The 16,889-nt window shown below is 39.1% G+C and overlaps 1 protein-coding gene across 2 annotated transcripts in view; it reads left to right on the forward strand.

The window, feature by feature from the left end:
• Positions 1-16,889, forward strand: part of sema4c (sema domain, immunoglobulin domain (Ig), transmembrane domain (TM) and short cytoplasmic domain, (semaphorin) 4C) — a 175,138-nt gene that overhangs the window by 143,898 nt on the left and 14,351 nt on the right. For both annotated transcript variants that reach the window (XM_057831085.1, XM_057831086.1), the window contains 5 exons: positions 304-423; positions 1,220-1,371; positions 6,375-6,550; positions 10,427-10,571; positions 10,914-11,127. In XM_057831085.1, the coding sequence (XP_057687068.1) occupies positions 304-423; positions 1,220-1,371; positions 6,375-6,550; positions 10,427-10,571; positions 10,914-11,127 (807 nt within the window). The remainder of the gene's footprint in view (positions 1-303; positions 424-1,219; positions 1,372-6,374; positions 6,551-10,426; positions 10,572-10,913; positions 11,128-16,889) is intronic.

A 16,889-nucleotide genomic window follows, 5' to 3' on the forward strand; every position in this document is an offset into this window, starting at 1 on the left:
TCCATCTCAGCTGTATTTTGAGTTGAGGAACAACATGATTTACATTGCAAACAGCGGCATAAACCATACATCAAAATCTGTACAAAGTACTCCTGCAGACTCCCCATCTTTTTTTGTTGCCACACAGTTACGCTGAGGGTCCAGGAGTCCAATTTAACTTTGCATGCTGCATTCAATTCAGAGTCCATGGTTGAACTGAGCCCACAGACACCCATTACTCATTTGTGCTACCCCAATGGACTCTTGGCCTTCGTTATTTTAGCTTGTGTTTGATTTAAACCGAGACTTTTTATGTTGATGCAGACAAAGAGCTCTACTCTGCCACGCTCAACAACTTCTTGGGGACCGAGCCAGTCATACAAAGGAACCTGGGCCAACAGCACTATAGTATGAAGAGTGAATACTTGCCTGCCTGGCTCAATGGTAAGTATGTTAGGAGAAACAGATTACGGTAGAAAAGCCTTCCAATTAAATAGTAATGCAAATGTTTCCAAAATTAGTTCAGTTATCACAAGACAATGCACAGACAGAGGAGCAATTTTAAAACTTAAATTGACCATAAGACTTATTTTCGTGAACATACATTTTTCAGCAATACAGTTCTAAGTCAGCACTGACGCATGAATTAATGAATCATGTAAAATAGATTAGATTGACAATGGCGCCAGTTTCCTTTGAACAGATTTTAATTAAAAAAAAAAAAAAGGACAAACGTCAAATAACAAGAAAGAATGAGTTCAGGAAATAAAGCATCGTCACTTGGCCACTGTTACATATTGTTATCTTTTGAGTGAAAGAAATGAGAAATGTGGAAAGACATGAAGGGGAAAAGACGATGAGGTCACTGCAGGTGAAATCGATGATTAAAGGGCAGACATTACGGTTGGGTAAAAGCCAATAGAGGGGAGCATACAGAAAATTGGTCAGGGAAGAAATATTCAAATGAGGCCAAGAACTCATCTAAAATTGTTACATTTGTGAGGGTTTCATCATGGTGTTTTTTGTATGTGTCTTAATGTTGAAAATAATGGAATGAACATTGTAACCAGGGATTGGTATGCAATAAAATGTCAAGATCACTCAAAACATGAAGAGAATTGCATTTAGAGTAAATATGCAAACACCATAGGAGATTCAATCCATTGTTCTCAATAAAAGAAGCAATGGAGGCGTATCAAAGGTTACTATCTATCTAGTAATGCTGTTTGTTTGTGTACAGAACCGGACTTTGTGGGTTCAGCCTTGGTTCGAGAAAGCAGCGGCAGCAAGGATGGAGATGACGACAAAATCTACTTCTTCTTTAGTGAGAGAGCGTTGGAGCTGGACTGCGACACGGAGCTCAATGTGGCGAGAGTGGCTCGCGTCTGCAAGGTAACCTTTACAACATTAAAAAAAATCATGAAATTTTAATTGTGTTCGGTTTAGCTAAGTACAGCCTGTTTTGTTGTCAAGAGATCAGACCAGTATAATCAAAGCACACCAGACCTTATAAACTGAAATGAAAATTATTAAATTTTACTATAAAATGATCACCCGTTCTGAAGATTTATAAACTTGATTAGTGCTGCAACGATTAATCGATTAACTCGAGTAATTAGAAAAAAGCTTCAAATTAAATTTTGCTGCTTCAAGCATTCGTTTAATTAAAGTGGTGTTGTAATGTTTTGTTTTAAAAGAGTTTGCATTTACTTCTTTTGATTTGGGTGGATACACTGCCCTCTAGTGGCAACAGTGAACATGACATAACTTATTTAACATGGCTGAATCCAGCTGCTCACTGTTAAGACTAACATAAGGTAAGTTTTTGTTTGAGCAAATGTTTTTTTTAATGCATTGGTAGTTTAGTTTATAGGTATATTTAGCTGTTTTTGTGGGAATATGTGGTTGACCGATTTGTTAAGAGCAATGTAAAAAAAAAAAAAAAAAAAAAAAAAAAAGTTAGCATTTTATAGCATTTAAGCTAGTGGACTTTTGCTATGCAAGTTAGCCAATTGTTCTTCTGTTGTACTGAGATCCTCATTTATGATTTTTTAAAACAGTTTGAGGCTAAGATCAGGTATTTTATCTTTTTATGTTCCTAATCCAATTACTCGATTATTCGAAGTCACTAGGTCATAGATTAATCGACTTATGTGTTGGATTTTATCAAGTAAATTTCCCCAAAAAATGCGACTTATACATGTTTTTTTCTTCTTCTTCTTTGGGCATCAGTAATGGCTGGTGCAACTTATACTCAGGTGCGACTTATAGTCCGAAAAATACGGTACACAGAATAGTATTCTAGTTTTTCTTGAACTGAAATGGGTACAATGAAATCTATTTTAACATGTTCATGGACATTGCTTTGTGTACCAAGGCATAGCAGCCATTCAAGGATAGAAAAGTGCCTTCCCTCAATGTTTTTCACAAAGATACAAGAATAGAATGGTCCAAAATGTCTTTGTCAGCTAAAAAATTAAGATTCAGTGGGCCTAAATGCCCTATCCCGCTCCTGGTTGATGAACAGCTGCCCCAAATTACTTTGTTCAATATCATACAGTCAGTAGGTTTGTTTTCCTGCAATACTCAGATGTTCCTTGTTATGAGTCAAATAGACAGGAGTTCTTGTTAGTATTATTTCAGTGAAGTTTTAGTTAACCGTTGTGTGTTTGATCATAAAATCTCTTAACGTTTAAATTGGGCAAAACTTGGTGAAGATGTTTGTAATTAACCACATTGTGCTTGCAAAGTGTACAGGGATTGGCCTTTAATGTTTGCTCTATGAAGAACAATAAACCTCTTTGAAAGAAATTAGAAGCAGATGCCCACACATGATGAGCACCAGAGCAATGAATAATTCAGTGCATCCTGCTGATATTGGTTTTGCGCCAGTGTACTATGTCTCATTGTAACGGCTATAATATGACCATTAGCATGTATAATATCTTTTCTTAGAGCGCACGCAATCACTGAGAATGACATTCTTTGGCTTTGGCGGCTTTGCTGAAGGTGGTTTATCAAAATGAATACACAATTGTTAGGTTTATAGCATAGCTGAATAATTAATCATTATTTTCTTGTCATCAGTGTTAATGAAATATCACAACAGCATCCTAAGCTACTGATCAAAGCAGCAAATACGACTCCTTAGCAGCATGTTAACACATTCACGTCAATCTAAAATGCCATTTGTCATGAAACAATTTAACTTAAGTCTGAGTATGAGAGGAGTATGGGAATGATTACTTTATTTTCCGAACTATAGGTCGTACCAGAGTAAAAGCCGCATAAGTAAAAAAGAATGCGTCATGATGAAGAAAAAAAACAAGAACTATATGTTTTGCAGGGAAATGCAAGCCGTCGCCCATTAATCTTTTTCAAGCAACTAAACACAGTCACTAGTATTGCTTCAGCAACAAATAGGCAGTTCTTGTTTTCCTTGCAAGCAATAGCTAATACAAACAGGCAGTTCAAAAGATTTGAATATTAATAAAATTTGGTGTTGAAATGTCCTTCATGGTCAGCCATGTAACACAAAGTAACGCATCACGCAGTTTTAATGCTAATGTAACTTTCCTTTAGCTTAGCAAGCTGCAATATGACTTGAGCTCAACAACAGCCATTCTGTCAGCTTTCCCCAACTTTTGTAGCATTCACACACTCAGTTACTCACATTTTGGATAATTCTCATCAGATTACTCGAATAGTTCAAAAAACTCAATTTTGAAAATTTTGGGGGGAATTTTTCTTCACCTTGAGGAATCGTTTAATTTTGCCAGCTCTAAGCATGACGTTTTAATGCGGCACAACGCGCTAACGTCATGTGCGTACAGGAAGAAAAGGGAGGCGGCGGATATATTTGATTTCAACCATGCATGAATATAAGGGTAACGATGAAAAAGCTGACGAAAGCGAAGAGAAAGGCACCAAGAAAAAGCAGAAAATGTCAAAAGTGTGGGAGCGTTTCAAGCTGGAGACCGAGATGAACAGTTTCATGTATTCATTGTAAGACAGTGCTGGCATACCACTACAGCACATCTTCAATGCTGCAGCTCCACCGAAAGCACCCCGTTTGCTCCGAGCGGAGGAGCGATACTCGAGACAGGGTAAAATTAAGTTAACGTAGCGCTAATAAATAAGATTAATATTACTGTACCTTGCTAACATACAGTGTATCACAAAAGTGAGTACACCCCTCGCATTTCTGCAGATATTTCAGTATATCTTTTCATGGGACACCAATGACAAAATGACACTGACACAATGAAAAGTAGTCTGTGTGCAGCTTATATAATAGAGTTCATTTATTTTCCCCTCAAAATAACACAAAATAAAGCCATTAATATCTAAACCCCTGGCAACAAAAGTGAGTACACCGCATGGGAACTACGTACATCCCTAAACGTCCAAATTGATTAATTCTTGTCATTTTCCCTCCAAAATGTCATGTGACTCGTTACAGGAGTGCTGTCAGCATTGCTGCAGAGATTGAAGAGGTGCAAGCAGTACTCAATTTGGACATTTAGGGATGTACGTAGTTTCCATGCTGTGTTCTCAGTTTTGTTGCCAGGGGTTTAGATATTGATGGCTATATTTTGAGCTATTTTGAGGGGAAAATAAATGAACTCTATTATATAAACTGCACACAGACTACTTTTCATTGTGTCAAAGAGTCATTTTGTCAGTGTTGTCCCATGAAAAGATATACTTAAATATCTGCAGAAATGCGAGAGGTGTACTCACTTTTGTGATACACTGTAACATTAGCTCCGCGGAGGGCTAGGTTTCTATTAATTATGACTTCTGTCAATGCCTGGCTAACATGTCTTTCGTATGGGCTTCATTTAATCTGTAAAAACAGCGCTGAAAAGTGAAATAAATAAAGGACTACTTACGTTTGATCATTGATAGGCATGTAAAAAGCTCTCCTAATGCTCATTAGCAGCAGCACGTTAGCTGCACAACAACTCCAGACACCCTCCTCCGGGAACGAACTGTAAATTGCTCTCCGCCGGGCGGTTTGCCGATCCGCAAAGACAATCGACAACCGGGTCGTCATGTCAAATAATCCAGGCTAGTTATGTGTGATTTTCCGCTTCGAAGACTTTGAAACATCACTCGGTCCGGGTTAGCATGTCGGCTAGCTGTCACGCCTTCTGGTTTGTTTACATTCTCCGAAGCCGGGGAAGGGAAATGACATATGTCCGATTTAGGTGTCATAAAATATCGTTCGGGAGGTGCGACAGTAAAGGTGAAGTCCACAGTTTTGACCATTATGGAGTTATTTTGCCATGTCGTCCTGAATAAATGCATTTTTATCATTTCATATTCCATTCAGCACAAGACTGTTATTTGTCATGACCATGCCATTTATTTAGCAAATGGGGAAAATACTTTGATAAAAAGAATATCCTGTAAAAATATTGAAGTAAAGAGACAGAAACACTGACATTTTGCCGCTCTCTTCGTCGCGTTTTCCTCGTTGTGAATAGTTCCCCCTTGACAGGCTGACTGGTCCTTCTCAAGCCATTTATATAGCTATTGGGGAACATTACTTGGATAAAAAGAATATCCTGTAAAAATATTGGAGTAGAGAGACTGAAACAATGACATTTTGCGGCTCTCTTCGTCGCGTTTTCCTCGTTCTGAATAATTCCCCCTCAATGGGCTGAATAGTAAAACCGATGAGCCCAGTCTACCGCTGACGTCATCCACCTGTTGGGGACGCTAAAGCCCTATAATGGTAGGCGTGGCCAACCGGCAGATTAAAAGACTAATTTCTCGTCATCTGTGCTTTGCTAAATTGTTGTATATAGTCGAATCGTCTCAAAATATGATTCTAATTCACATAATAATGCCATTTAAGACTTTTTTTCTCGTGTCATATGCTCTTTAAAACCTAACTAGAACTTAAAATTATCTTGACAGAAATGGAAATTCAATTGAAACACGTGGGGAAAACACCTAACTTTCAAGTGATGTGTGTTACCAAGTGTAATGACATTTTTAGGTAAGACATAAGAATTATTTATAAGATCTTAAGTGTTTGGAGTGAAAGCAGTGATTTTTTTTCTTCTAGTCACATCTGAGAAGCAATTGTTGGCTGTTTTCAAAAATGTACATCTAAGATAAAGACATTGATTGTCTAAAAATGGTTCATTATTAGGTGAAATTATTTGCAACTGTCCAGATTTCTGTAGCTACTTGGTTTAGATCAACAAACTCCCTCAGAAAGGTTGTCCAAAAAAAAGTACGACAGATATAGCTTCGGCCTCCTTTTATTCCCATTCAGACTCGTTTGCAGTGTCCCTTTTTCTCCAATAAATCCATGGTGGCAACCCTACTCAAACCTAGTTCATGTATAACTGTTAGTAACCCAGCATTCTTTTCTTCAGGGTGATCTTGGTGGTACCCGGACGTTGCAGAAAAAATGGACAACCTTCCAAAAAGCCCGTCTGGATTGTTCCCTCCCTGAGCGTCATGTCTCCTTTAACAACCTCCGGGCTGTCTTCACACTGCCGGGGCAGGACTGGAAGGGGACTACTTTCTTCGGCATCTTTCACGCTCAATGGTGAGTTGAACATAGTTTTATTTCATCTGTTATCTAAATCTGATAAAAGGCAACTGGATAATACATTACTTGGCCAAACTTGTTTGATCAAAGTGCCTTTAGATAAAATCCTCCTGAAATAATAGCTTCAACACAAAGGTCATATTCGAGGTTCAGACCTAAAATGGGCATTTTATGGAGTATTTTAATTAAATTAGTATTTTTCATAATCATAATGTTAGGAAAGAACATCTTTCCATCAGCCAGAAACCATAGCACACAACAGGTATTTGTTTTCATACTTCTAAAATGAGTCTAAACACCAAACATCAGAGCATCTAACTCAGTATAATGTTGCTCATAAGGCGGAAAACACTCAGATGAGTTGAAGTTCCGCTCTGAGACCCCCAATTTGGCCAACTTTCAAAACTGTCCGATATGCACGTGTGATACATCATTGGAAAGCTTAAAATCTTATTTTCTGGGGGACGAAAAATTTTGAACAGGAGGGCATTTTTTTAAAAAACATTTTTTTTAAACAGCAAAACCCTATCTGGAGGTGAGAGCACACGAGAGCAGAATTACAGACGCCATGACTTTAACGAGATATTGTCGCATACATACCTTGTTTCGATCCAAAAACTCCATGTAGCATGTATCACTGAGTGTCAAACACAGCTGTGAATGGCCACAGCTGGATTTTGGAGGAATTTTATGGGTGAAACATAGTAGTATAACAAGGGTCGTGATGCAGAAATCGCAGATATCAAGGAGTGGTCGAAATTTTCTTTTTCATCTAGTTACCTTTTTTAATGATTTTTTCCAATTTTTCTTTGTTTGGATCGATTATTTATCATCTAACATATCGGAAAAAATGTGACAGAAACACACACACAAAAAAAATACAATTAGCGATAGTTATGAGGTAAATATCCGTGACTTTCTTACAGACACCATTTTTTTTTTATTGTGACGTAAATTGTATAAAAGTTTAAAATATGTGAGTGAATAATTTTTCAAAGTGTTTTTTTTTTTTAAACAAAATATTAGACATCAATTAATGATTCTAAGCTAAAAATGACAGACATTTTGAATAATAAATATAATTAATTACCTTCGTTTTATGGCTGGGTTGAAACAAAAACGGTTGCACGACGTCTGTAAACGGGGGTTTTCAGGGTAAAACGGGCAAATTAAAAATAGTTCGGGGGCTTAATGCGCCATGAATCTGCTATGGCAGCATATAGACATATTTTTCTATCAAACACAACTGTTCTTTTTGACTTAAAATACAGCAGTTTCTTTTAAAGAGGAGTGCAAGAGCAGAAATGGCTTTTTCAGTCTTTTCTGTTTTTCCGCCATACAATAGATGAATGGACGGATGGATAGACAGACAAGAATGTCATATCATTAAAGAAGGGTCAAATGTCCTTTTTGGGCCACTCTTCAAGTGTCATGTGTTGATGAGTCATTTGACATCAAAGGGAAAAGCAGCAAGGGCAGGTGGTTTTGTTTTTCTTCGAAATTGAGACCGCTCGTCTCGAGGCATGTTCTTTGGAGACGTTTGCGTTCTTCGTTGAGCTATCACGGTGCCAAGTGAACCAGCTTTGAATTTAAAGCTTTGTTTCTTCATTCAGAGAAATGAAGCTTAATCCTTTTTTCTTCATGGGATATGCTGGGGATTCCTCCAAGCCCCCTCAAGCTTTAAAAAAAAAAGATAATATTAAGATAATTTGATTTGATTCAAATAATGACTCTGAGATTAAGCCATTATCTGAATAGATCTGCCAGCTTTTTGACATGCTAAGATTCCAGCGCTCTTTTAAGGTTGCATTCATCTTGTAAAACCCAGGAGCTGTTCTGTCTAAATGTGTCTCGCAGTACAAGTCCTAAATATTCAGGGTCTTTTTGTCAGGCCATGTACAGTGAGGAGCAGAAGTATTTGCAGTCCTTGTGATTTTGCAAGTTCACCGACTTAGAAAACAGCTAGATGTCTGAAATTTCAATCAAAGATGCATTTCCACTTATAGAGACATAATGTAGAAAAAAAATCCGGAACTCACATTGTATGAATTTTAAATAATTTATTTATAATTTACTGGGGTTCAGTATTTGTACCCCTGAGAATCAGTAATTATTATGACACTCAAAGAGTTGTCAGTCCACCTTTACCCCATGAGTAACCACCCACCCACAAACCGTTTGAGCTCATTATTGTGACCTGTGCACCCCACAGTCAGTTATAATCCAACTGGTAATATGGGCAAGACCAGAGACCTTTCGAAACTAGAGAAAAAAATGTTGAGCTCCACAAACATGGAAAAGGACAATTGGAAAGCAGCTTGCTGAAAATAAATCAACGTTTTCAGCAATTGTTAGAAAATAAAACAGGCTAAACATGACTGATAATCTTCCTCACACTGGGGCTTAATGTAAAATCTCTCCTCGTGGGGCATCACTCATGATGAGAAAAATGAGGGCTCAGCCTTGAACTACACGGCAGGAGCTGGTCAATGACCTGAAGAGAACTGGATGCACAGTTTCAAATGCTACTGTCAGTAAAATACTACGGTGCAATGGTTTAAAATCATGCATTGCTCAGAAGGTTCCCCTGTTGAAGCCAATACATGTGAAGGCCTGCCTGAAGTTTGCCAGCGACCATCTGAATGATGCAGAGGTGTCATGGGAAAAGGTCATGTGGTAGAATGAGACCAAAATAGAACTTTTTGCTGCAAACTTTACTCATCGTGTGTGGAGAAAAACGAAGGATGAGTACAATCTTAAGAACACCATCCCCACTCTGAAGTATGGGGGTGGAAACTTAATGCTATTGGGCTGCTTTTCAGCAAGGAGACAGGTCGACTGTACTGAATAAAGCAAAGGATGAATGCTGAAATGTATCGTTATTTGAGCCACAACCTCCTTCCCCCAGTCAGAGACATGAAGATGAGTCGTGGCTGGATCTTCTAACATGACAGAAATCCGGAGCACACAGCCAAGCTGACCATGAGTGGCTGCGTAAAAAGCTTATCAAGGTTCTGGATTGGCCTAGCCAGTCTCCTAACCTCAATCCAATAGCAAATCTTTGGATGGAGCTGAAACTTCGTGTTTCTAAATGACAGCCCCAAAACCTGACAGATCTGGAGAAGATTTGTGTGGAGGAATGGGCAAAAATCCCTGTTTCCATGTGTGAAAACCTGATGAAGATCTACAGAAAGTGTCTGACCTCTGTAATTGCTAATAAAGGCTTCTGCACTAAATATTAGCAATGATTTTCTCAGGGGTACAAATACTTATTATTCCCGTAAATTACAAATAAATTATTTTAATAATCATACAATGTGAGTTCCAGATTTTTTAGATTATGTCTCTATAAATGGACATGCATCTATGATTGAAATTTCAGACCTCTACCTATTTTCTAAGTGGGTGAACTTGCAAAATCACAAGTGGTGCGAATACTTCTGCTCCTCACTGTAGGTTCTCACCAAATATGTTTCTGTGTAGAATGAAATAATAATCAAGTCACAATAGCAAAGTGCTCAGTCATATACTGGCTTTTTAAATAATGAACATTGCCACATTAGTTCAGCATTTAAACAACAATCTTATGGAACACATTGCAATTTAGGATAAATGGTCACTGTAGGATCATGGTTTACTCTATCATGAAATCTCCTACATTTAGGGGTAAATTTTACCTTTATCCTTAAATAATGACAGTTTATTGTACTCTTTTTCTATTTTCCTGTGTGTTGTATCTTCCATCTTCTTCAGAACAGAATGGAAGCTACTTGCAAGCAAAATGTCACATTTCTCACAACAGGATGACAGCTAATCTGTCTCTCCTTTTACGCCACCGCACATCACTAACTTGCCTTGCCTGCAATGTTTCAGGGGTGATGTGGACGTGTCGGCCGTATGTCAGTACCAGATCACTGATGTGAAAAAGGTGTTTGAAGGCTCCTACAAGGAATACAGAGAGACATCCCAAAGATGGGGGCGCTACACTGGACCTGTTCCCAACCCACGGCCAGGATCGGTAAGAAACATATTGTGAAGAACAGAAATCTGATTATACTGTTGTGCTCTGATGTGACGATGCCAAAAAAGAGATGAAGAGCTATTAGTGTAATGATCCAGGATGGCAGGTAAAATACACAGGATGTGGCATAATGGTAGCACGTAGGAGTGAAAGAAGTGAAAAGATTTTTTTTTTGTAAAGAGATGCTGAAAGACTTTTTTTCTCCTTGTCTCTTTCACCTGTGTACTCTGCCAACTTTCTTTTCCTACCCTCTTTGTCTCCACCACTTCAATTTCTTTTTCTTGTTCCTCAATTCCTCCCCTCCTTGTATTTTTCATTTTTTTTCTGACTATGCTGCAGTGTATAACAAACACAGACAGAGAAAGCGGCTTCAACAGCTCTCTGCAGCTACCTGATGCAACACTCAACTTTGCCAAAAAGCACCCACTGATGGAGGACAAAGCACTCGCTCGCCCCCTGCTTCTCACGAAGGGTGTGAACTTCACAAGGCTGGTCGTGGATCGGGTTACTGGGCTAGACCAAAGAGCCTACAACGTTCTCTTTCTTGGCACAGGTAAAAACTACACCATGTTTCTAGCTAACCAATTTGCTCCAAGCATTATTACTTCTTTTTTACTTTAATTCAAACTTTTTTTGGCATTCTTCATTTGGTGTACCATTTTGGTGGATGGCATGTAGAGGCCTTCGCATTTAATTCCACTACGTGTTTTGAATATTCTGAGGTTTCAAACTTGAGATCGGCCGATATGGGTTTTTCATGACCGATACCGATTATTTTCGTTATCGTCACCGTTGGCGAAAACAACACTGCCTTAAGGCATTTTTATTGAATCACACAAATGTAAAATAATAGCTCCCGAAGTGCCTGAATTTCCTAGACTCAGAAACATCTCTTATAAAGTTGAATAAAATGTTATATAAATAGCTCTTTGAAATGTTTTCACAGAAAATACAATACCATAAAATTACAGGGAGTTCTCAGGCTCTGCTGGACCTCGTGTAAAGCTAAATAAAAACTTAGATTGGAGCTTCCTGATTTGTTTCACATTAAATACAGTAAAATTTCAATATAACTGAAATAATTTAACTTTGTTTTAACTTCAAACAAAAACAAAAAGAGTTCTCAGGCTCAGCATTATCTCTTGTAAATGCTAATAAAAACTTGCTTCCAGAGATTTTCCAAAGTAATAGTGTACAAAGTTGAAAAAATTTTGCACAGAAATGTGTTAAATCAATTAGTGGTCGGGGGTTCAGGCTCCACCCTGATGACCTCGTCTAAGTATCCTTGCGCAAGATACTAAACCCCACGTTGCTCCTGGTGCTGCGTCACCAGTGGGTAGATGAGGATATACCGTAGTGCGAAGCACTTTGAGGGCCTTATAACGGTGGAAAGGTGCAATATTCAGTTAGTGTAACTCCATTTACCATTACCATTTAACCAATCAGGGGGTAAATATCAGTGCAGGTGTTACGTCCCACGGACGGCTCGCTAAGGGCGTAACATAAAACAAGCCACACAAGTTCACAAGTGGCACAAATTTATTTACACAGTCAAACTCGCAATGAACAATATATACAAAATGTGGAAGAAGCGCGGCTTCAGGGTAAGCCCAGGCCAAAACAACAAACAACCCCACCTGCGAACAACCCTGATCGTAAAAAGGAAAGAACAAAAAGACAGCTCCTACCCTAGCTTCCTACTCTAAACAAAACAGGGTAAAACGGGTTGAACAGAAATGGCAGCTTACCCCTACGGCTTCAGTGCTCTTATTTACAGTGGTGAACAAAACCGATCCAATAATGAATAAACAGGGAGTGTAACAAAGTAGCGATCAAACGCACACGAGAGTGAATGGCGAGCAAACAGCTGGCGGAGAGGACCGCGGCACGAATGCTGTCAAATGCGACCTCAGCTGTCAGTTAGCAGGTTCTGACTTTTCAAGCTTGGCGCCCTTTTTCGTGGCCAATCAGCGGTAGCGACGTCGTCTGTCCTTCCGGCATCGATCAGCTTACGTCACATTTGGGAGGGGAGGCAGCCAGCTGGTGGGTGTGACAATCAGCTGACTGAGAGTCTCAAAAAACAATAACTAAAAGGCCAGGGCCGTCACAGCAGGAGACAACAGGCAGGAGAGAGAAGCGTGGCTGCATCTGGCCCGAAATAACCTCGTTTTAAATAGATTTTTTTCATATCGGCCATTCGGATTTTAAAAAAATGCCGACACTGAGATACGCAAATTTCCAAATATCGGCGCCGATAATTGGCCCGGCCGATAATCGGTCCATCTCTTTGCTAAAGAAATTTGAACCATTCCACCGACAAGACACTTGGTGCAAAAATTGAAAAATTAGATTTATGGCTCTTTAACCCTTTAACACCGAACGTGTCGGCAGCGACGCGTTTACGCATGTCGTCTTTGAAGCTTCGTCACTCTGTAATTACGTCACCCACGTGCTGCTGGTTGGTCTCATTTGAAAGTACGGAAGTTGATGTCCACGCCAGTTTTTATTTGAAGTCAATCGACCAAGAAAAACGGGAGATAATGTCATTTGAGTTTTATAGTTTTATTGCACTCATAAATATGCATTAAAACGCTGCATTGACCATGTATCTATTTCCACATTTCCATCATTTCTTGTCCTTTTTCAAAACCGAAAGCAGCACAAAAGACTACATATATCCCAAGAGCCGTTGTGATGTCAAGAAGGGTGAACCGAATGTGGATATTTTTAATAAATTTCCGAGCGAGGCGCCAACTAAGGAAAAGGAGGCATGCTGAAGCAAGCAACGGCCAGTTTGAGCGAGCGACTTAGAAACATGCAGAATGAATCTAAAACTAAATTTAGCGCAAGCTAATGCATTATTTCAGTAACTCAAGGAAGAAGATGAGCCGTATTTGTCGTTGTTTTCCTGGGATGAGTCGGCGTCTCGGCGAGTAGAAGTGACAGGCTGACAGCAGCGCGCAAACGGCGAAAGAGTAGGCTGTGTGACGTTGTGTGTGACGCAGCTCCGTGACCTGTTCATGCAGAAGCTTTATTGAGTTCGCAAAAAAAAGAAGAAAAAAAAAAAAACTTTATTGGGTCGTATGCCAGAAAAATTAGAATTGAACTGAACTACTTGTCAATATTTTTTAAAATACTTTTTTTTCAATGTTATATATATTTTTTCTTCACTATAATCTTGAGTGATGAGTATAATGATGAGTGTTCGAGAAGCTTGGTTGCATGTACTATATACTTGAGATAAGGTGATGGGTATAATACCTAACTTCACAAAGAGATATCCTCCAAACCCTTTTTGTGTCAGATGATATATATTTTTTTTTTTCTCACTATTTTGCACTGTATATAACCCGTTTTGACCATAGTATGTGTGAAGGCCAAAAACGCCTATGACCATACTTGCTGTTTGTGTTGAATTGTCAAACATAAAACTATTCAATCTTATTTTTTTCTATTGAATGTTTATCCTAACAAGTAGAATAAATATTATCAAGCTTCAAAACGTTTGGTCGAGCATGTTTGGTTGTCAATGGGACATCAACATTACAAATTTTGAAAAAATATTTTGGGATTTTTTTGTCTTTTTGGGTCCAAAATGTGGATTATAATTGGTCAGTGAAGAAAACAACAGTTTGGACATGAAGTTCAAGCTGTCCTTAAAAAAGGGACCCAACTTGGCCATTGTGAATTTTTTTTTCTTTGAAATATAAAGGCAACATCAAATGCATGCAAATTCGGCCAAAATAGGTTTAGGTGTTAAAGGGTTAATGAGGTTTCCAAAACTGTAAAGATATTTGAAATACCATTAGAATTGGTGTAGCATTTGTGTTTTTCTCCTTCAAGCAATTCAAAATACTGTTATAAAAGCTGGGAAAATAGACATGAAGATGAGATGTATGATTTTCAAATTTGGGGGGGGGGGGGGGGGGGGGGGGAATCCTTCATATAACAAATTTAGTAGACTTCTGACCCTCAATTTGATCATTTGTGGCGGATTGGCACCATCATCCTGCCACCCGCAGTAGTGCATTTTCCAGCTGATAGTGGAAACTAGGGGTGTGACAAAATATCGAAATGGTGATATATCGTGATACTTTGTATCCCAAAAGGTTATCAATATGCACCTGCCAAGAATCGAGATATCAATTTAAAAAGGTGTCAATTAAAAAAAAAAAAAAAAAAAGGAACCAACAAGTTGATATCAAAATCTTCAACTATAATAGTGTCCCAGTTAACTCTATGGCTGCCATTGATGGCAGTCGATGCCCAATCCATTTAGACCGGGAGGGTCGAACGAATGTTCATTCATTCCAAACCAGAGCATTCACAGTCACTCTTTCTGATTTTCAGGCCATTTACAAGTCAATTTCCGTTAATTTTAGTGCATTTACAGGTCGCGTCCTGTTGAGTTTGAGTCGCTGCCTATTCATTTGGGAGATTCCTTGGCCACTTCCTGTTCCGTAACCCAAAATCAACATGAGGTGACTCTTAAAATGCCCAAAATCAACAGGAACTGACTCAAAATCAATAAAGTAATGATCTGAAATGCTCCAAAATTACCTCGTTGCCTAGCATTGGCTGCCACTGATGGCCATAGATGTCTAACATTCGTTCATTCGCTGCCATCCCTCCCACTTCAAATGGATTGGATGTCTACTAGTGGTAAACTCATTCCAATTCACAACAGAAGCTTGTTTTTCTGTTATTAGTCGTTTTGTAGAATATCTTAGGTTGATTTCCTGACCAATGTATCGCTAATCGTTGTATCACCATATCGTGAGATCGTTATCGTAAGCTTTGTATTGCAAATTGGATCGTATCGTGAGGTACCAAGAGGTTCACACTCCTAGTGGAAACGGTTCAAACAGGCAATTTGGGGGTGTTATTTCACGCCGTTTCCTCAATGCTGACGATGATTCTGCTTCATAAAATAAGCTGAAAATGAACCTTATTATGCAAATCATCTAGTGAAAGTTTCTGATGTGAGTGTTTATTCATGAATCATTTGGGAACTACAGTGGGGCAAATAAGTATTTAGTCAACCACCAATTGTGCAAGTTCTCCTACTTGAAAAGATTAGAGAGGCCTGTAATTGTCAACATGGGTAAACCTCAACCATGAGAGACAGAATGTGGGGAAAAAAACAGAAAATCACATTGTTTGATTTTTAAAGAATTTATTTCCAAATTAGTGGAAAATAAGTATTTGGTCACCTACAAACAAGCAAGATATGTGGCTGTCAAAGAGGTCTAACGTCTTCTAACGAGGTCTAACGAGGCTCCACTCGTTACCTGTATTAATGGCACCTGTTTTAACTCATTATCGGTATAAAAGACACCTGTCCACAAACTCAATCAGTCACACTCCAAACTCCACTATGGCCAAGACCAAAGAGCTGTCAAAGGACACCAGAGACAAAATTGTAGACCTGCACCAGGCTGCGAAGACTGAATCTGCAATACATCAAACGCTTGGTGTAAAGAAATCAACTGTGGGAGCAATTATTAGAAAATGGAAGACATACTAGACCACCGATAATCTCCCTCGATCTGGGGCTCCATGCAAGATCTCACCCCGTGGCGTCAAAATGATAACATGAAAGGTGAGCAAAAATCCTAGAACCACACGGGGGGACCTAGTGAATGACCTACAGAGAGCTGGAACCACAGTAACAAAGGCTACTATCAGTAACACAATGCGCTACCAGGGACTCAAATCCTGCACTGCCAGACGTGTCCCCCGGCTGAAGAAAGTACACGTCTAGGCCTGTCTGCGGTTCGCTAGAGAGCATTTGGATGATCCAGAAGAGGACTGGGAGAATGTGTTATGGTCATATGAAACCCAAATAGAACTTTTTGGTAGAAATACAGGTTCTCGTGTTTGGAGGAGAAAGAATACTGAACTGCATACGAAGAACACCGTACCCACTGTGAAGCATGGGGTTGGAAACCTCATGCTTTGGGGGTTTTTTTCTGCAAACGGACCAGGACGTCTGATCTGTGTAAAGGAAAGAATGAATGGGGCCATCTATTGAGAGATTTTGAGTGAAACTCTCTTTCCATCAGCAAGGGCATTGAAGATGAGACGTGCCTGGATCTTTCAGCATGACAATGATCCCAAACACACAGCCAGGGCTACAAAGGAGTGGCTTCGTAAGAAGCATTTCAAGGTCCTGGAGTGGCCTAGCCAGTCTCCAGATCTCAACCCCATAGAAAATCTGTGGAGGGAGTTGAAAGTCCGTGTTGCCCAATGACAGCCTCAAAACATCACTGCTCTAGAGGAGATGTGCATAAAGGGATGGGCCAAAATACCAGC

This window comes from Corythoichthys intestinalis, chromosome 3 (genome assembly GCF_030265065.1).
Source record: "Corythoichthys intestinalis isolate RoL2023-P3 chromosome 3, ASM3026506v1, whole genome shotgun sequence".
Taxonomy (NCBI): Eukaryota; Metazoa; Chordata; class Actinopteri; order Syngnathiformes; family Syngnathidae; genus Corythoichthys; species Corythoichthys intestinalis.